General features: G+C 45.1%; 1 protein-coding gene across 5 annotated transcripts in view; it reads left to right on the top strand.

Annotated features, from left to right (window-relative positions):
- The window catches only part of Vps13d (vacuolar protein sorting 13 homolog D), a 240380-nt gene that overhangs the window by 53291 nt on the left and 169600 nt on the right, over positions 1-17489 (top strand). For all 5 annotated transcript variants that reach the window (XM_052718547.1, XM_052718546.1, XM_052718545.1 and 2 more), the window contains 5 exons: positions 3280-3370; positions 4979-5105; positions 6810-6990; positions 10440-10619; positions 15027-15249. In XM_052718547.1, coding sequence (XP_052574507.1) covers positions 3280-3370; positions 4979-5105; positions 6810-6990; positions 10440-10619; positions 15027-15249 — 802 coding nt within the window. The remainder of the gene's footprint in view (positions 1-3279; positions 3371-4978; positions 5106-6809; positions 6991-10439; positions 10620-15026; positions 15250-17489) is intronic.

The raw sequence follows: 17489 nt of genomic DNA, 5'->3' as shown, positions 1-17489 counted from the left end.
TTTCCTGGAACTCGCTTTGGAGACCAGGCTGGCCTCGAACTCACAGAGATCCGCCTGGCTCTGCCTCCCGAGTGCTGGGATTAAAGGCGTGCGCCACCACTGCCCGGCCTCACTGAAATCTTTTAAAGCAAGTTCTAGGGCAGGTCAGATTGTTCAGTGGGTAGAGGTGTATGCCGTCAAGCTGTTGACTCACATGGAAGAAGAAGAGAACTGACTCTTGAAAGTTGTCCTGTGTGGCACGAATCTTAAAGGGTCTTATTAATAAAATCAAACCCAGGAGCCAGGTATTGGGGTGAACGCTGAATGATCAGAGAGACAGAACAAGCCACAGCTAACCTCACCTGTCCAACTTCTCAGCTGATCTTGTTTCTTCATGTTATGCCCAGATTGTGACCCCAAAGATTCCACCACAGACCTTAGGTACAGAATGCAAAAGCAAGGTTTATTTCTGTTTACAAGCCGCAGGCAGGGAAGCTCGATCCAAAGCACTCACTCGTAGTAACCGTGAGGCCAGGAGGAACTTGCTTTTGCTTTGTGTGGCTAGCTTTTTAAAGGCAAAATCCACAAGCCCTTCAGGGGGATTGGGGGAGTTTTGCACGGGTGCAACTCGGATTGGTTTATTTTTATCTCTGTTCTCTTTTAATTGGGTGAAGGTATGTAACCTTTGAATTTACTGGTTGGTGGTTACAATTTATTACTTTGGGGGCAGTCTAGCACAAGTCCCAGGCTTTGTCCTTGAGCCACCATGGGGGCTGGCTGGCCAAGCACGTCCTGCACATAACTCTAAGTTGGTGAGGGACCCCAGAGAGTAAACATCTGGCTGAACTTTGAGCAGTCAGAGTACGTGCAGAAAGGGAGCTACTGCAAGGACTATGTCTTTTGTTCATGGCCCTCCCAGAAACTGCTTGCTCAAGTTTCAGGAAACTGAAATTGAGGCCTGATCTCTGAGAGAAGACTGAGCAGCCTGTTATGGCATCTGCTTGGTCCTTTCACTCAGACTGGAAGCCTCTGTGTCCTCATCCCAATGGCTCTCAGCTGAACTGCTGCTCAAAAACCTGAAGCTTAACCAGCTAAAAGCTTCTAGTTTCTGGTCCTCATGCCTTATATATCTTTCTGCCTTCTGCCATCACTCCCTGGGATTAAAGGCTCGCTTTCTGGGATTAAAGGTGTGAGTAACCATGCTTGGCTGTATCTTTGAACAGATGGATTTCTGCCTCTGGAATGCTAGGATTAAAGGCGTATGCTACCACTGCCTATCCTAAGTATCTCGTGGCTTTTCTGTTCTCTGACCCCAGATAAGTTTATTAGGGTACACAATATTTTGGGGAACACAATACCACCACACCTCCACATGTGTACACATCCATGTCCACACACACACACACACACACACACACACACACACACACACGCACACAAATGTTAAAAAATTAAAGCCAAGGCTATATAGTGAGATTCTCTCAAAAACCAAAGTAAAATTAAAAAAAACTTCTAGATACCATTACACCCCCATATTTGTTTCTAGAAAAAAAATGGATATTTTTCTACAAAATCACAATCATTGTTTCGCTACATTGACAGACATGCCTTGGTGTTACATAGCATCATCAGGCCACACTCAGATTTCCAGAATGTTGCACAAATACCTTTTCCTGGATGAGTTGTGGAGGCATGAGTGATTTGAGAGACTTGAGACCTTTCCTTTGGTCTCTGCAATGCTAGGCTTTTCTGAGAAGTAAGTTTTCCCAGCTACAGAATGAGAAGTCAGTAAAACAGCACATGAAAATCTGAGTCAGTGTCCAACGAGGGTCCATGTGTTACATTTGCTGTCCTGTTTCCTTAGTCTCTTGTGACTCTCAGCACCCTGTGCATCGATTTGCTAGGGAACCCGGGCTTGTGCTGGGGCTGCACTCCACGTGTTAGTGGTTTTCCTACTTCCTACCCGACTCCATCCTGTTTGGGATTGGAAGTTTGTGTGTGCATCTGATTCAGATGCACTTCTTCAGGTACACTTCTTGGAGAGGACATAGCACCAAAGTGGCAAGTGCTTCCTGTCACTCTGAGGACAGCTGGTCCTTCTCAGTGATGTGAAGGTGCCATGCCGTGAAGTGGGTTCAGGTGATAACAGCGGAGTTCCTTTCAATACAGCATCTTTAGACTCAGGGTGTGTAATCTCAGGAGATTCACTGCTGAAGGATCTTATTTTCCCTTTTTATGGACTTTAATGTCTTGATCCTTCTGTGGTCCCTGTCAGAGGAATGAGAACATCTCTGACTGAGGTCGCTGCTCTGATGACAATGCTCTTTCCACTTCCTATGCCTTTTATAGGTGCTTTTCCTCCTTTCTGCTCTCACTTTCCTTGTTTCTCTTTGCATTTCCTACCCATCTGTCAACTCCTACTCTGTGAAGACTTCGAGGACAAAGGGTTGTGTGGCACACATACTCTTCTGTCTCCTGCTCCTTCCTTCTCTTCCGTCAGAGCCTGGCCCCTAAGGCAGAGGAGCTGAGGACTGACCCAGTCAATTCTTAGACATATAAGTATTTTCAGTAGTTGGAATTAGTGTAGTGCAGCCTCTCTCTGTCAGAGAATTCTATTCTCAAGACAAGAGGACACTGTCCCTGCCCCCTGACGTCCCATTGCTAACCATAGACCTCTGTTAAATATGGGTTCAAAGGCATTAGGCAGGATTCCAGGTCATTTTCATCATTTGCGTACATAGATTTTCTAGAGGAGACCTGACTTTACAGATTTGTGAGTCATTACAGAACTATGCACTGCTTACAATTAATTGCTAAGATGGGAAACCTTGTTTTATACCGTGTAACATTCCACCACCAACAGAGGAACATAGAGAAGAGGCCACAGAATCTGAAACTGGAATTCCCTCCTCATGTGCTTGGTTAGTAGATCTGCTTTGGGCACAACTGAAATTGGCATCATGAAAAGGTTTGAGCTGGCAAGATGACTCAACATGTGTAAGTGCCTGCTACCAAGCCTGACAATCTTGGGTTCGAGTCCCAGAACCCACACAGTGGAAGAAGTGGAAGGAGAGAAGATTGATCCCCACACATTGTCCTATGACCTCCAAACACATGTGCAAGCCCAGATACACACACACACACACACACACACACACACACACACACACACACACACTGAATAAATAATAAAAGATTTACCTTCACTTTCCCAAGCCTGTCCCCATTCTCACCCATTCGGTTTTGCCATTTCCTGTTCCTCTCATTAACTTGCCTTTTGCTTTGTACCTTGTGTCCCAGGTTCATTCGCTTTCTCTTGTGCTGAGCAAGGCCACCAGTGAGCTGGCTAAAGCAAATGTGTCCAAATTAGTAGCACACGTGGAGATGATCGGTAAGTGCGACCAAAGCAAACACGCACGATCTGGTAAATGTTTCAACACCCAGCACAAAACTAGTTGTCCTCACATGCCAAGTAAGGTGTACATCTATCTGTGGCTTGATCGTGGGTATTGGTATGGCCATTATTTATGGTGGTGGTCCCAAATCCTGGCTTGGGGTCAGCATTGTCTGGATGGCTCATTACAAAGGCAGGTAATGGTACAACTTCCTCCCTGCTCCTTTCCCATCTCATCCCAAGGGCCCCTAGCATCTATCTGTGTAGTGTGACCAGATAATTTTTTTTGTTTAAATTGGAATACTTTTGAGAATGAAATGGAGAGATATTAATAGTTAGATCTGGAAGAGAGGCAGGTCAAAGGGCTGTCTGTGGAAAATGGGACAAGCTCATTCTGTTTGTGGTCTTAAGTAGGGGTGCTGCCAGAGAGGGTATGGTATTCTGCAGCAGGGTATGGTAGCAAAGCTGGCCTCTTTCTGGTGAGCGTTTGCAGGTTGGAATTCTTACTAGAACACCATGTTCTAAGGGGTAGGGTTTACAAAGCATGAGCTCAAACTCTGACCTCCCTTAGGGAATGTGTAATACAGTAGTGAAGACAGAGATGCTAACACTGTCATGAAGTCAAGAATGTCATTTGGAGAAGAGATTACCTGACAGAGAGGTCTCATGCCTGGTATGATTTTAGAAAAGCATCCTAGAAGAGAGGTCTTTAATTGGGAGGAGGCTGGCATTTTTGTTAGAGGACATTAGGAATCAAAAAATAAATATATGCCTTTGAGTCCCTGGGGAGCTGACCTGGCCTGCCAGAGGTGTGTACCTTGGTGATCATGGTGACAGCTGGGTAAAGTGACGATTGGTTTTGTCCTATAGAAATAATAGTTCAGTCACTGACCTGGAACTTCCATGTAGACCAGGCTTCAGTTCCCAGGGATCCACCTGCCTCTGCCTCCTGAGTACTGGGATTACAGGCGTACACCAGCCACTGCACCCTGCAGGAAGGAACATTTCATGCTCACGTTCCAGTACATGTGCCCCAGCACCCGTCTCCATCCTCACCCCAGGGCTGTGCTCCTGCCAGCAGACTCATTTCCAATCTGTGTCAGCACTGTCGTCCCCACGCATTAGCTGAAGTCACTGCAAGCCCACTCAGTGTTGCTTGAGCAGCTGACGCAGACACTTCCTCCCTTGTTCTTTCATTCCTAGTACAGTCAATAGACCACGTGATGGTTCTCTCACTTCTAACCAGCGGTCTGGTCTCCGAGGATTCCGCTTCTACCTGCAGCTGCCAGTGTTTTGTCCTTCAAGTTGGAAATGCTTTTAGTTAGTTTCCTTTCTGACGTAGATATGCCCTAGTATGGAATGTTGCTGGCTTGTGTAGACTTTGTTGTTTAGACTTGTTCAACTCCTTGAGACTTTGGCTTTGAAACCCTTAGAAATAGCACATCAAGTGTTTTTCTGCTGTCTTGGCATCTGGAAATTTACCTTTGACATTTAGTTTGATTAAAAAGTGGAAGTCTGAGGCATGTGCATGTCTGTTTTAATTCACATGTATTAAACAAGTCCAGAAAATGTCTATAATAACGTGTTCTAATTTTAACACTGTAGAGGGAGACCTGGCCTTGCAGGGAAGCATTGGGAGCCTGTCCCTGAGTGACCTCACGCCACATGGAGACTTCTACAGAGAACGTTTCACCACAAGTGGAGAAGAGGCGCTCATCTTCCAAACTTTCAAGTAAAACATGCATGTCTTCCCTCTGGGCTGTGTGTCAAGTTGCTTGCTATAAAACATCCACCCTTTCTTGGGCTGTGTGCGGTGATCACTGCTGTTTGGAGTCCTTTTTAGACATTGTTTTACATGTGTTTATTTTCTGTGTGTCTCCACAGTGTGTGTGTGGAGGTCAGAGGACAACTTGCAGAGCTGGTTCTCTCCTTCCACCATGGGGGTTCTGGGGATCAAACCCAGGTCGCCAAGCTTGGTGGCAAGTGCCTTCATCTGCTGAGCTGTCTTGCCAGCTCACTGTTTAAAATCCTTATTGACTAAACAGTGAAAAATTTTACTTTCTTAAGTAAAATTGAAAAGATCTAGCTTGTGAGGAATCCTGATTTATATTGAATTTTATTAAAAAAGATTTGCGTTGGAGATTACTTAGTGTCATAAGTGTATGGGATAGGATTGAAATAATCCCAATTATCAGAAGACCTGGGCTCTGTCCGCTCCTACCAACTTGCTGTGTGACTTGAAGCAAGTCACTTAATTTCTGTGTGCCACTCTTCCTCTGTCTATGAAGGGGGCCTGAGTTGAGCATCTCTGAGCTTCCATGTAGCACTGAGCATTCTTGCCTGATTTCAGTCTGAGAGTCCTGCTCCCGCTGAGTGTGCTCTCTTTGCTAATAAGTATGACTTATGTTGAATTCCTGTTGGAATTTAAAAGGTGTCTTTAGACCTATCGGCTTACTTTAAAGAATGGTTTTCCTGGATGAAGTTTTCAGCTTTCTTGAGAGGTAGTAGAAAATGTAGTTGTATAGTCCTGCCCACTAGTATTATATAAGGTCAAGGCTCCTGTTCATCTCCATCACTTTTAGTGTGCTGAGAAAAGTGGTTCCCAAAAAACATCTGTGGGCTGAGGATATGGCTTATTGGTAGAGTGCTTGCTAGCTTGCACAAAGCTCTGGGTTCAGTCTTTAGCGAACCCCCTTAGCTCACTCTCCTCCGAGTCTGAGAACTTCTCACTGTGAGGTTGCCTCACTCTACTGAGAATTTCAGAGTTTAGTTTGATTTGCTTATTTTATACTCGGCAATGGCATGGTTCTACAATAAATGAGATGATTAACGTGAACCCTTAATTCTTTGCTTGGCACAAAAGTGCATTCTTTGGTAAATATGAATTCCTTCCCTCACTGACTGTGGGGGAATCATTTCTTTCTTGGCATCCCAGTCCATTAGATTCCGAGTGACTGTAAAAGTCTTCTGTTTATCTTTGAGTCTACACTCAACATTACAGTCTACATTTCACTGACATAGAAAGACAACCCCTCTCTGTTTTTTAGAAGCCCCCTTTCCCTGGAAGCACTAGCTCTGCCTCTTCCATTTCTCCATGGCTTTTAAAATTACTTCCCAAACCCATATTGTCACAGCCTCTGCGAGGAGCAGCCGCAGCCCTTACGGCAGGGACAGGAGGTGCTGTGCTGGGGCAGCACTCGGGCCTTAGGTGCTTTCTAGAGGGATAGTGAGTTTTGTGCTCAGTGGTGCTCATTGTTTGTAGCCCTGGGTGTCACATCACACTTTTGTTTAATGTCCTTACTATTAAATTATTAACAGGCTTGTTTTGGGGGTTTTCTGTTTTAATAGCTAGAGCTTTTTGGAAAGGAAGCCCTTAAATCAACCTAATACTCAAATCTTGCTGATGTCTGAGTCTTATTTTTGTCCCCATTTCCAGATATGGGCAGCCAGACCCTCTGCTCCAGAGAGAGCATGACATTCGCGTGAGCTTACAGATGGCCTCTGTGCAGTATGTGCACACGCAGCGCTTTCAGGCGGAGGTGGTGGCCTTCATTCAGCACTTCACTCAGCTGCAAGATGTCTTAGGGCGCCAGCGAGCTGCTATTGAGGGTCAAACGGTGGGTAGCATCTTGTCTCTAAGTTGCCTTTTCAATTTGACTGTTTTCTTTTATTAAAAATAGATTTTTTTTCATGCAGTATATTCTGATTATGGTTGTTCCTCTCCCAGCTCCTTTCAGTTCCTCTCTTGTCTCCTCCCATCTAGATCCACACCCTTTCTATCTATAGTTAAGAAAAAAAAAAAAAAAAACCAGGCATCTAAAGAATAACAATAAAGTAAAATAAAGTAAAATGATATGGGGTGTGTATGTATGTACATGTGCGCGTGCGTGTGCGCAGGCACGTGCTTGCTTGCTTGTGTGGGCACATATAGGCATCAGAGGTTGACATCAGGTATTTTGCACACAGGGCTTCTCACTGAAGCTGAAGCTTGCTGTTTTAGTTAGCATGGCTGGCCAGCAAGTCACTAGGATTCTTCTGTCTCTGCTCCCTAGCACTGGGGTTACAGTCGTGTGCTGCCATTCCTGGCTTTTACATGGTGTTCTATTTTCGTTTCTGTTGCTCTGATAAAATACCCCAACATAAAGCAACTAGGGGGAAGAAAAGGGTTTATTTAGCCCATGTTCCAGGTTACAGTCCATCATAAAAAGGACGTCACAGCGGCCGGAGCTTTTGGCAGCTGTAGTCAAGAGCAGAGAGAAATGGATGCCACCATGCCCACTTGCTTGCTCGATTCCTCACTTGCTTGCAGGCGTGCTCACTCACTCACTTGTTCAGCTTGCCTTCTCCATTCTTAAACAGCTCAGGACCCTCTCCTTAGGGAATATTGGACTTGGTCCTCTTCATCAGTTTAGATGTTCCCTGCCACTCCAGACATCCCCGCAGAGCAACCCAGTGTAGATAGTCCTTAGTGAGAATCTGTTCCCATGATTCTAGGTTGTGTCAGGTGTACAGTTAAATCTGATCAGCACGTGTAGGTTCTGGAGATCAAATTCATGTTCTCATGGCTTACGTAGCCAACAGTAGTATCCATTAAGCTGTCTCCACAGTCTTTTTTTTTTTTTTTTTTTTTTTTGGTTTTTTGAGACAGGGTTTCTCTGTGTAGCTTTGTGCCTTTTCCTGGATCTCGCTCTGTAGACCAGGCTGGCCTCGAACTCGCAAAGATCCTCCTGCCTCTGCCTCCCTATGCAAATGGGTGTGTATCTGTTTGTGGTTATGTACACATGAATGTATGTGCCCACAGAAGTCAGAGACAGCCATTCCCTTGGAGCTGGAGTTACAGGTGGTTGTGAGCTGCCCAGCGGGTGCTGGGAAAGGAACTCAGGTTTCCTGGAAGAGCAGTACATGCCTTCATCTACTGAGCCATCTCTCCAGTTCATGGTCAGTAGAACTTTGAAGCCTCCAGAGATAAATCTAGAACATTTCACTGAGGAAAGGAGAGGTATTTTCTATTTACCAATGTGTGGTCTGTGTGGCAGGTTGATTCTCCATCTCTAAGTCATACCTTAAGTTCCTTTGAAGTTTAGCTTTAGGTGTCTGTAAAAATAATAGAAGAGCCGGGCGGTGGTGGCACACACCTTTAATCCCAGCACTTGGGAGGCAGAGCCAGGCAGATCTCTGTGAGTTCGAGGCCAGCCTGGTCTCCAAAGTGAGTTCCAGGAAAGGCGCAAAGCTACACAGAGAAACCCTGTTTCGAAAAACAAAAAACAAAACAAAACAAAACAAAAAAATAATAATAGAAGAGATTTCTGATTGACACTTTGGACCCCTGGACCCTTTCAGGACTTTATGGGGTCATTTCTGGAAACTGTTGGATGATTTTCCAAATGGATGAAGCCTTCCTGGACATTTCAGTTCATGGCACCCTTAGTGCCTGGATCATTTCCCCCACTTTGGTGCTGGTAATGGACTCTAGGGCCTGACACTGCTGGACGCCTGTCCTACCATTGAGCTACAGTCCCCAGACCTTGGTTTGTAAGGCAGTGTCTTACTACATAATCCAGGCTGGTTTTGAACTCACTGTGTTGATTGGGCTGGCCTTAAACTTGTGATCCACCTGCTGTAGCTTTACTGTTGGAATTGTAGGCATGTGTTACCTTGCCTAGATATTCTATGTATTTTATAATGTTTAAAAAGTTATTTTTAAAATGTACTTTTTCCTTTGAGAATTTTACACATGTATACAACGTATTTTTATTATAACTACCCCTACTTTTCCCCCCAAGCACCTCTCATACTCATAAAAGGTCCCCCTCCCAACTTATGTCTTCTTTTTTTGAATAATCCATTGAGTCCAGTTAGCTGGTCATGCACACATGGATGTGGGGGCTCCACTGAAGCATGGGCAACCCACCAGTGGCTACACCCCCAAAGAAAAATGACTCTCCCAGTGTATTTTAGTGCAATGATAGGAACAAGAAAACAAAGCTAATACATTATGATTATGCCCAGTGAAATAGTGTGGGCAGGCGCGTAAAGTGTTGGCCTGATCTTTAAAGGCCTTGCACAAAAGCCCGGTGTCCTGACTTTGATTTGTAGAATCCATGTAAAAGTGGGAGGAGAGAACCAACTCCACAGTTTTCCTTTCACCTCCACATGTGTGCTGTGGGATGCATTACCTGCACCCCCCAAATATTAAATAAATTAAGAAGTTTCAAGAGAGTCCTTTGTGGCTGCAGCTCAGGGGCAGAGCACTAGGTTCAATTCCCAGAATGCTCTCCACGCCAAAACCCCTCTGTACTATAAAATTATATTTTTCTCTTAAAAGTAGCACAGAGGGGCTGGAGAGCTGGCTCAGTGGTTCAAAGCACTGGCTGCTCTTGCAGAGGACCTAGGTTCAGTTTCCAGCACCCACATGGTGGTGACCAACCATCAATAACCTCGGTTCCAGGGGATCTAATGCCTCTTCTACCTTCCTAGACATCAGCCACTCATGTAGCATACATATGTACGTTCAGGCACACAGCTATATGCATAAAATGTGTGCTAGGTGTGTTGGCACACACTTTAATCCCAGCACTTGGGAGGCAGGGGCAGATGAATCTCTGAGATTGTGGCCAGCGTGTCTACAGATCAAGTTCTGGGACAGCCGGGGCTGCCAAGAAGCTCTGTCTTAAAAACCAATCAACCAAACAAACACCAAATCAACCAAATTTAAAAGCAGCACAGGCCTGGTGAGATGAGTAGTTGGTAAGGGTCCTTGTTACATCACACGTGTCCCGTAATCTAATATATTTTCTTCATTAACATTGTGAAAGTATTTTCACATTTCTCTTATGTTTTATTCTCCAATTTTTAGGCTATTTAGAAGTATGAAATTAATTTCCAAATATTTGGGTACTTTCCATTATCATTTTGTTCCTGATTCTAATTTACTCTGGTGGCCACAAATAAACTATTGTGTTCTTTAATTGCTGTATAAGTTTATGAAAGTTTTTGGGCCCCGCAGAGGTCTGATTATAAAATTGGAGAAATAACCGAGTCTCTGGGTACTTTCCTTTCTTACCAGGTGAGGGACCAGGCGCAGCGATGCTCGAGGGTTCTTCTGGATATCGAAGCTGGTGCCCCTGTGCTTCTCATCCCAGAAAGTTCCAGATCAAATAACCTGATAGTAGCAAATTTGGGCAAGTTGAAAGTGAAGAACAAGTTTCTCTTTGCGGGTTTTCCTGGGACTTTTTTACAGGATAAGGTGAGCCCTCAGTGTCTGTGGCTGTTTAACTCGAGTTTGAATGTGAACGGAAAAATTCCCAATCTACAGCTCAGGGGCTGCTGTTAACTTCTGAGGCCCTGTAGCTGGGAGATTTCTTTAGCATTTTATTGACATTTCACCTAACCTTTCCAGCTGAAATAGTGTTAAATTGTAACCCTCATTAAGTGCTATTAACTTGTTTCAGCTAACAACCCTGTGGGACCAGCCTTCCATGGGTTACAGTGTTCTCTACAAGCATAAAAGCGTTCCTGGGGGACAAGATCACTGGGTGGATAAGAGCACTTGCCACTCAGCCTGATCACCTGAGTTCAGTCCCTGGAACCCATAGCGAAGGAGAGAACTGATCCCCAAAAGTTGTTTTCTGATGCCCACATGTACCCATACTCACACCCACACATCATGTACCTACATAGTAATAGTAAATTAAATTCTTTAAAAAAGGCATTCCTTTCTAGATGAGTTGTTTTCCTGATTTAGTTCAGTTTTTACTTGAAGACAATTAAAAAATATCTTAGTGGTAAAATGTTAGCTCATGTCTTGCTTTGCAGATTTAAATGACCTGGACATTTGTTGCTTATCATGTTTGGAGTCTTCAGCTGGAGGTTTGCCAGCATTTTTACTCTGTATTTGGGAAAGCCAAGGCTCTTTGAGTATGAATAGCCAGTGAGTTCCGAAGCTGAGTGGGCCTTGGAAACACTCTGATGATCCATCCCCTCACTGGTTTCTGCCTTCCAGGAGCCTGAGTGACATTTCTAAGCAGCAGAGATGCCATTCTCAGGATATGCTCCAACCACTCCTTGCTGGTCTCCAGGCCCTCAGTCCCTCTGCTTATTTAGTTCAAACTCATCTTTAGTGTGTGGGAAAGGCACTTCCTGGAACACCCGCCAGCTCTGCCTGTTTGTCACCCAGCAGCTAGTCACGTAGGAAAGGAGGGAGGCTTCAAGGAGATGAGTGTAAGATTTGACTGTAAGCTCCTAAGAACAGTAAAAATGGCAGTGAGTAGCTGATGCTTGTTGAACACCCATTGTATGTCATTTGGTGCTAAATTCTCTACATATAAAAAGAAACCCTGTTTCTTCATAGCACTTCTGACACCATCTGTGTGTGGGCTTCTCTACACCTTCCATTTTCTAACTTTGTAGAAACCTGCTGGGAGTTAAGTTGGTCATGGTGCAGCTACCTGAAGTTAGCTAGCTTGGGCCTGCTGTGGACACAACCACAGTTCTAGGTGTCTTATGCTTCTGACTAACCAGTGACAGACTAGGGGTTCCCACAGTCCCTCCCCAGGTCCAGTAAGTTGCTGTAACAGCTCGTAGAGAAGCTCAGGGGAAGCTCATTGGCTGTCTCTTTTACAAGGGGTGGAAGAAAAGGCATGGCTGAAGAGTCAGATACATAGGTGTGTAGGGCAAGGGTGTTCAGGGTCAGGAGCACAGGGACCTCTCTCGCATGCATTGGAGCATGCCCCCTTCTCTTGTGTATGTATCTAGCAACTTGGTAACGGTGAGTCCAGTATGTATGCTTTATTGTTGAGCTTCTTGGCTCTTCCTGACAGCACTTTATCTCTAGCCCCTCTCTCTCTCTGGAGGTCTAAGGAGTATGACAGAAAGTTCTAGGAGTCACATAGTGAGTTCTTTGGAATGTGTGTTTTTTTTTTTTATTTATTTTTATTTCATGCACATTGCATATATGTCTGTGTGTGGGTGTCAGATCACTGGAGTTACAGACAGTTGTTTGCTTCCATCTGGGTGATGGGACTTGAATCCGGGTCCTCTGGAAGAACAGCAAGTGCTCTTAACCACTGAGCCATCTCTCCAGCCCCTGGAATGTGTTTTTGATACATCTTTTTTTTTTTTCTTTTTTTTTTTCCACGTGGAAAGTTTTATTATTAAAGAGAGAGAGAGAAAGAGATCGATACATCTTTATTTTGAGGTCACCCTAAATGTTTGAGGCAGGGGGTTATCTGTAGTCAGAAATCTAGTTCAGTAGCACTATTTTGTTTCTCTCCCATTCCAGAAAAAGGAATGGACTCATTGTATCAGATGTGTCTGTATATGAGCTGATGAGTTTGCTCCAAAGTTAGCTGTGGATGAAGAATTGCCAAACTATTTCAAGATGTTTTTACAAAAAGAGTCCTATATTTGTTAAGCCAAATAACAGCACAAATTATAGCATTTTAATGACAAAAACTTGCCTGTCTTTGAGGATTTGATTTTAGGTGGCAGTACCTACAAAGAATGCCTTTTCTTCAAGGTATAATGTGGATTCTTCCTTCCTTCCTTCCTTCCTTCCTTCCTTCCTTCCTTCCTTCCTTCCTTCCTTCCTTCCTTCCTTTTGTTGGTTATTTTTTTTGGGGAAAAAAAACAACCTTATGGGATTCAGCAGTCAGTTCACACTCATGTACTTAAAATAGAACAAAATAAAACCAGTCAAAGCCCCCAAATGCTGACCCTTTTAAATAGTTCACTGTGGGAGAGGCCTGCTTTATTACTTTGTGTGGCTGCTTTGAGGAGTTACTTCTTGACTGAGCAGAGGAGCCTTTCTTAAGGACTGTATTAAGAGTCTTTTTAGCCCTGACTAGTACTTCCTGAATGACCTCATTTTATATCCAGAAATCCTAGGAAAGCTGCTGTATTACACACTTGTGGTTGTTCGGTGGAATTCCCTAAGGCTGTGTGGAGTGTGTCATTTGTTCAGATCTCTGTGATCTGGGTCGCTTAGCTGTGCAGCTCCCCTCTCCTCATCCGAGCTCAGTGTTGACTGATGGTTTCTGTGTTGGTACTGTCCTCTTCCACTTTGTACTTACACTTGCCTGTTGATGTTCTTGCTCGTGTGAGGTGTGTCTAATACACAGCCCAGTGGCCTAGAACACGAAATACTGCTGACGCAGAGCCTGTCGGTCACTTGAGCACATGTGCCCTGTGCCCTCAGGTTTTATGACTTCTGAATGTGAGGACAGTTTCCTAAAAACCCCATCTTACAGAAGACATGTTTGGAGTTTTGGCGTATACTTGCCTTTTCTTTTCCTCAACTATAGCTTGTGCTTAAACCATAATTTCTAAGTCAGAGTTGCTCAAAAGCTTTGAGTTGATCTCCTCAAGCCATTGATTTATTTTAGCTAACTACAGAGAGGATGGAGAGGTAAGTCAAGTGAAAGAGCAAAAACACTTTCTGTGGTTGAAGTAAACAGAGCACTAGGGCACTTTTAATGTGGATACATTTAAATGATAGCATTTACCTGGTAATCATCCTTGAAAAACATGCAGGAAGTTTGTGTTACTGTTAGCTGTAATTACTGCTCAAGAAGTGGAGAGATCCGGGTTTTCACCTTTTATTCCAAAGCTGCGGAGTGAGCCTTGCAGCAGCAGCAGCAGCAGCAGCAGCAGCAGCAGCAGCAGCAGCAGCAGCAGAGAACCGTTGCTTCTCAAGCTGCCAGGGTGCACATGACAGGGCCAAGAAGGAGCTGTCCCACGATGCAGAAGCCACACACAGACAGGGCTCTGAGGGTCCTGGGGACCCGAGGAAGAGGTTGAAACCCCAATGACTGGCTCACTCTGTAGAATCAACTAAAAGCACTCAGCAAGAAAAGAGTCCTGTCCTTTCAAGAGAGTCCCAGGGTTGCCTTCACTCTGTATGAGCAGAAGCCTGACATGGGTGACTCACCTCCGTTGTTTGCCTTTTGTTTCATTTCTGTGGTTACTTAGATGGGAAATGCAGATGAGTATGGGGAGACTTGAATGCACAAACACCTTCCTGTGGTGATTCTATTGCAGTCCTAAAATGCACAAACGTCTTCCTGCAGTGACTATTGCAGTCCCACTGCCATTAGATACTTTTTGTTTATATCCCAGGCTGCCTTCAGACTTAATGTGTAGCTGAGGATAACCTTGATTCCCTTCCACCTCTACCCAGGATTACAGGCATGTGCCACCACATCCAGTTTATTTGGTGCTGGGCATTGCACCCAGGGCTTTTTGCAGACTAGGGAAGCATTCTGATACCTTAGGTACATCTGCAGTCCCCTAGGTACATTTTTTTTTTAATTACAATAAGCTTCCCTCTCCCCCAAAGCAGTAAATATATTGTATAGTTGAGAGATTTGCTTCGGTTGAATTTGACAAATTGGTATTGTTCTTGAGCCAAAAGACAGTGTCTTCCTGCAATGCTGTTGTAATTCTCCATGGGTGTGGAATCTTTGGTAACAGTTTTGAAGATAATTGTGTGAGGTGGTGGGTGTCACGTCCCTCACTCTCTTGTGTCTAGGGTCTGAGGGCAGTGTATCTACTGCAGAGTCCTAGAGAAACTAGGGACTAGGATGTGATTTCTGAGCTAGCAAAGGCATTGTTACCCCCTCATCTCTGCATTCTAGTTTTCTTTTCTTCCTCCTAGGAATCTGTGCCTTCAGCCTCTCCAACAGGTACCCCCAAACACAGTGTGAAAAAGATGACAAGCACAGAGGATCCCAAGGGACCCCATGGACAGGGGCTGTTCATGATGCCTCCTGCAGGAATGGGCCTTGGCAGCCTGAAGAGTGAGTTTGTGCCCAGTGCCTCCATCAAGCAGCGTGGGCAGCAGGCTACACCACCTGTTAGCCAAAGTTCCAGCAGCCCAGGTAAGAAGAAGGAGCTGCACAGTGAAGGTGGGGGCTGTCCTGAAGCCCTTCTGGGGAGCTCTGTGGAGTGCGGTGACGTGGCAGAGGTTGACATGAGCTGGTATCTGTGTGATGACCAGGCCTCATGCTGCATTTGAGCATGAGTGTCGGAGGTGCGTTTAGTCTCAGATAACTTCTAAAGTAGATTTATTTAGAAGATGCGATAGACATGTGTTGCTAGAGTTTTTTTGCCTGGCCCACAGTCAGGGCAAATCTCTCTCACCCGCCAGTCCCAAGCCGCTCAAACCCGATCAAGTAAACACAGAGACTTATATTGGTTACAAACTGTATGGCTGTGGCAGGCTTCTTGTTAACTGTTCTTACAGCTTAAATTAATCCATTTTTATTAATCTATACCTTGCCACGTGGCTTGTGTCTTACCGGTACTTTACATCTTCCTTATCCTGATGGCGGCTGGCAATGTCTCTCTCACCCAGCTTCCTGTTCTCTCAATTCTCCTCCCTGTTAGTCCTGCCTATACTTCCTGCCTGGCCACTGCCAATCAGTGATTTATTCATTGACCAATCAACAACACATTTGACATACAGACCATCCCACAGCAGACATGAAGAGGCTGTTGGTTGTCTGTGGGACTCTTACAGGTCCAGATGGCTCCCAGCAGATGGTGGCAGCCCAGCTAGTCCTGTGTCCTCATAAGCTGTTACCCAGACTCTGTTCTTGCAGGCCAATGTCCCGTGGTTGTCCCCCCGCCCCCGCCCCGCACGCCCCAAAGACGCTAAGGTTAGTGTCAGTGAGGCTTAAGGGCAAAAGTACTGTAAAACGACTCTCAGAGGTCTGAGTCATCCTGCTATGGGTACTCTTGTTTTTTATTTTTTTATTTATTTTCTTCTTCGGGCTTTTTGGGACACGGCTCTGTAAAGAGCCTAGGTTAGTTGACCTCTATTTCTGCCTCTGCCTCTCCAATGTTGTGACTGTGCTCCTCTTGTGAATGTAAGAATTTATCATTCTGAGCCTGGCCTGATCTGTGCTCTGGAGTTTTCAGCATGTCGTAGATGGATGCTGTATTGGAAAGTGAGGAACTCAGTTGGGAGAGAGGCATAGTGTAAGAGGCGGCTGAGATGAGCTCAGTGCAGCTGCACTGTGGGCAGTGAAGGGTGGCTACTGAGGGAGGGTCTAACTGTTTTTGCTAGACAGACCCAAGGACGGATGGACTCTCTGCAGGACCTCATAGTTCTAGGGGTGAGAGCAAAGAGGCTAATGGCTGTGCTGTCGAGAGATAACTTTGCTCATAATTGTGGCGTTTTCTTGAACACATCAATGAGTCAAATGCCTTTGTGTTTACTTGCATGGACTTATCCTTGTGGTACCCCGCTCAGGGTTTATCTCTCCTCCACAGGAGGGAGGAGATGAAGTAACTTGGCTTGTCATGTGGCTAGTAAGTGGTAAAGCTGAACAGTGAGTTTTGGAAAAAGACGTTGACCGGTGTGACTCTGTGAGCTCTGTTGGCGGTACTTGGAGGGTTGCTGTGAACCCCTCTCTAAGTGGTTAAGACAGTGACGGTTAGACATGAGCCAGCCTGACATACAGGTGGATGCCGTGAGAAGAGCTCTGGGGGCGGGTAGGGAGATGGCTCAGTCAGTAAAGGACTTGCACACAAGCATTAGGACTGACGTTTGCTCCCCGGCACTCAAGTCAAACAATAACAACAACAAAACTGGACAAACTAGCCTATGTCTAATACCAGTGCTGGGGAGGTGGAGGCAGGGCATCCCTGGGGCTTGTTGGGCAAACAGTCCAGATTGAGTGAGAGACCTTGATCAAAAAATAAGGTGTAGAACAATTGAGGAAGACTACACAAGACACTGACCTTTGACAGCCACACACAAGTGAATGTACATGGGCATTGATCTACACATGTGAACATGTACAAACATACACAAAGAGATTTGGAATGTCTTACAGGAATATGTCTGTTCCAACATCTTTTCTCCTACTCAGTTGATGTTTTTAACTAAAATTTGTTCATCCATGGTACCTGGCGTTGGATAAAGGCTGCGGTTTCACACTGTCTCCATGTGGTTCTAGGTTCTACAGCTGCTCCCTAGGGTCTCTGTGGTCATGACATCACTGTTCTATACCTCTCTCACAGATACGTCCTGCTCTCATGGGTTTCACGTATCTGTAGTACAACTGTACCATCAAGAACTATTTACCACGCTCCTGCTTAATGATGGGTGTTA

The sequence above is a fragment of the Peromyscus californicus genome, unplaced genomic scaffold, assembly GCF_007827085.1.
Source record: "Peromyscus californicus insignis strain IS unplaced genomic scaffold, ASM782708v3 Scaffold_5__1_contigs__length_169319896, whole genome shotgun sequence".
NCBI classification, from domain to species: Eukaryota; Metazoa; Chordata; class Mammalia; order Rodentia; family Cricetidae; genus Peromyscus; species Peromyscus californicus.
Note: the sequence above shows the minus strand (reverse complement) of the source record. Positions and strands in the feature narration are given on the sequence as shown.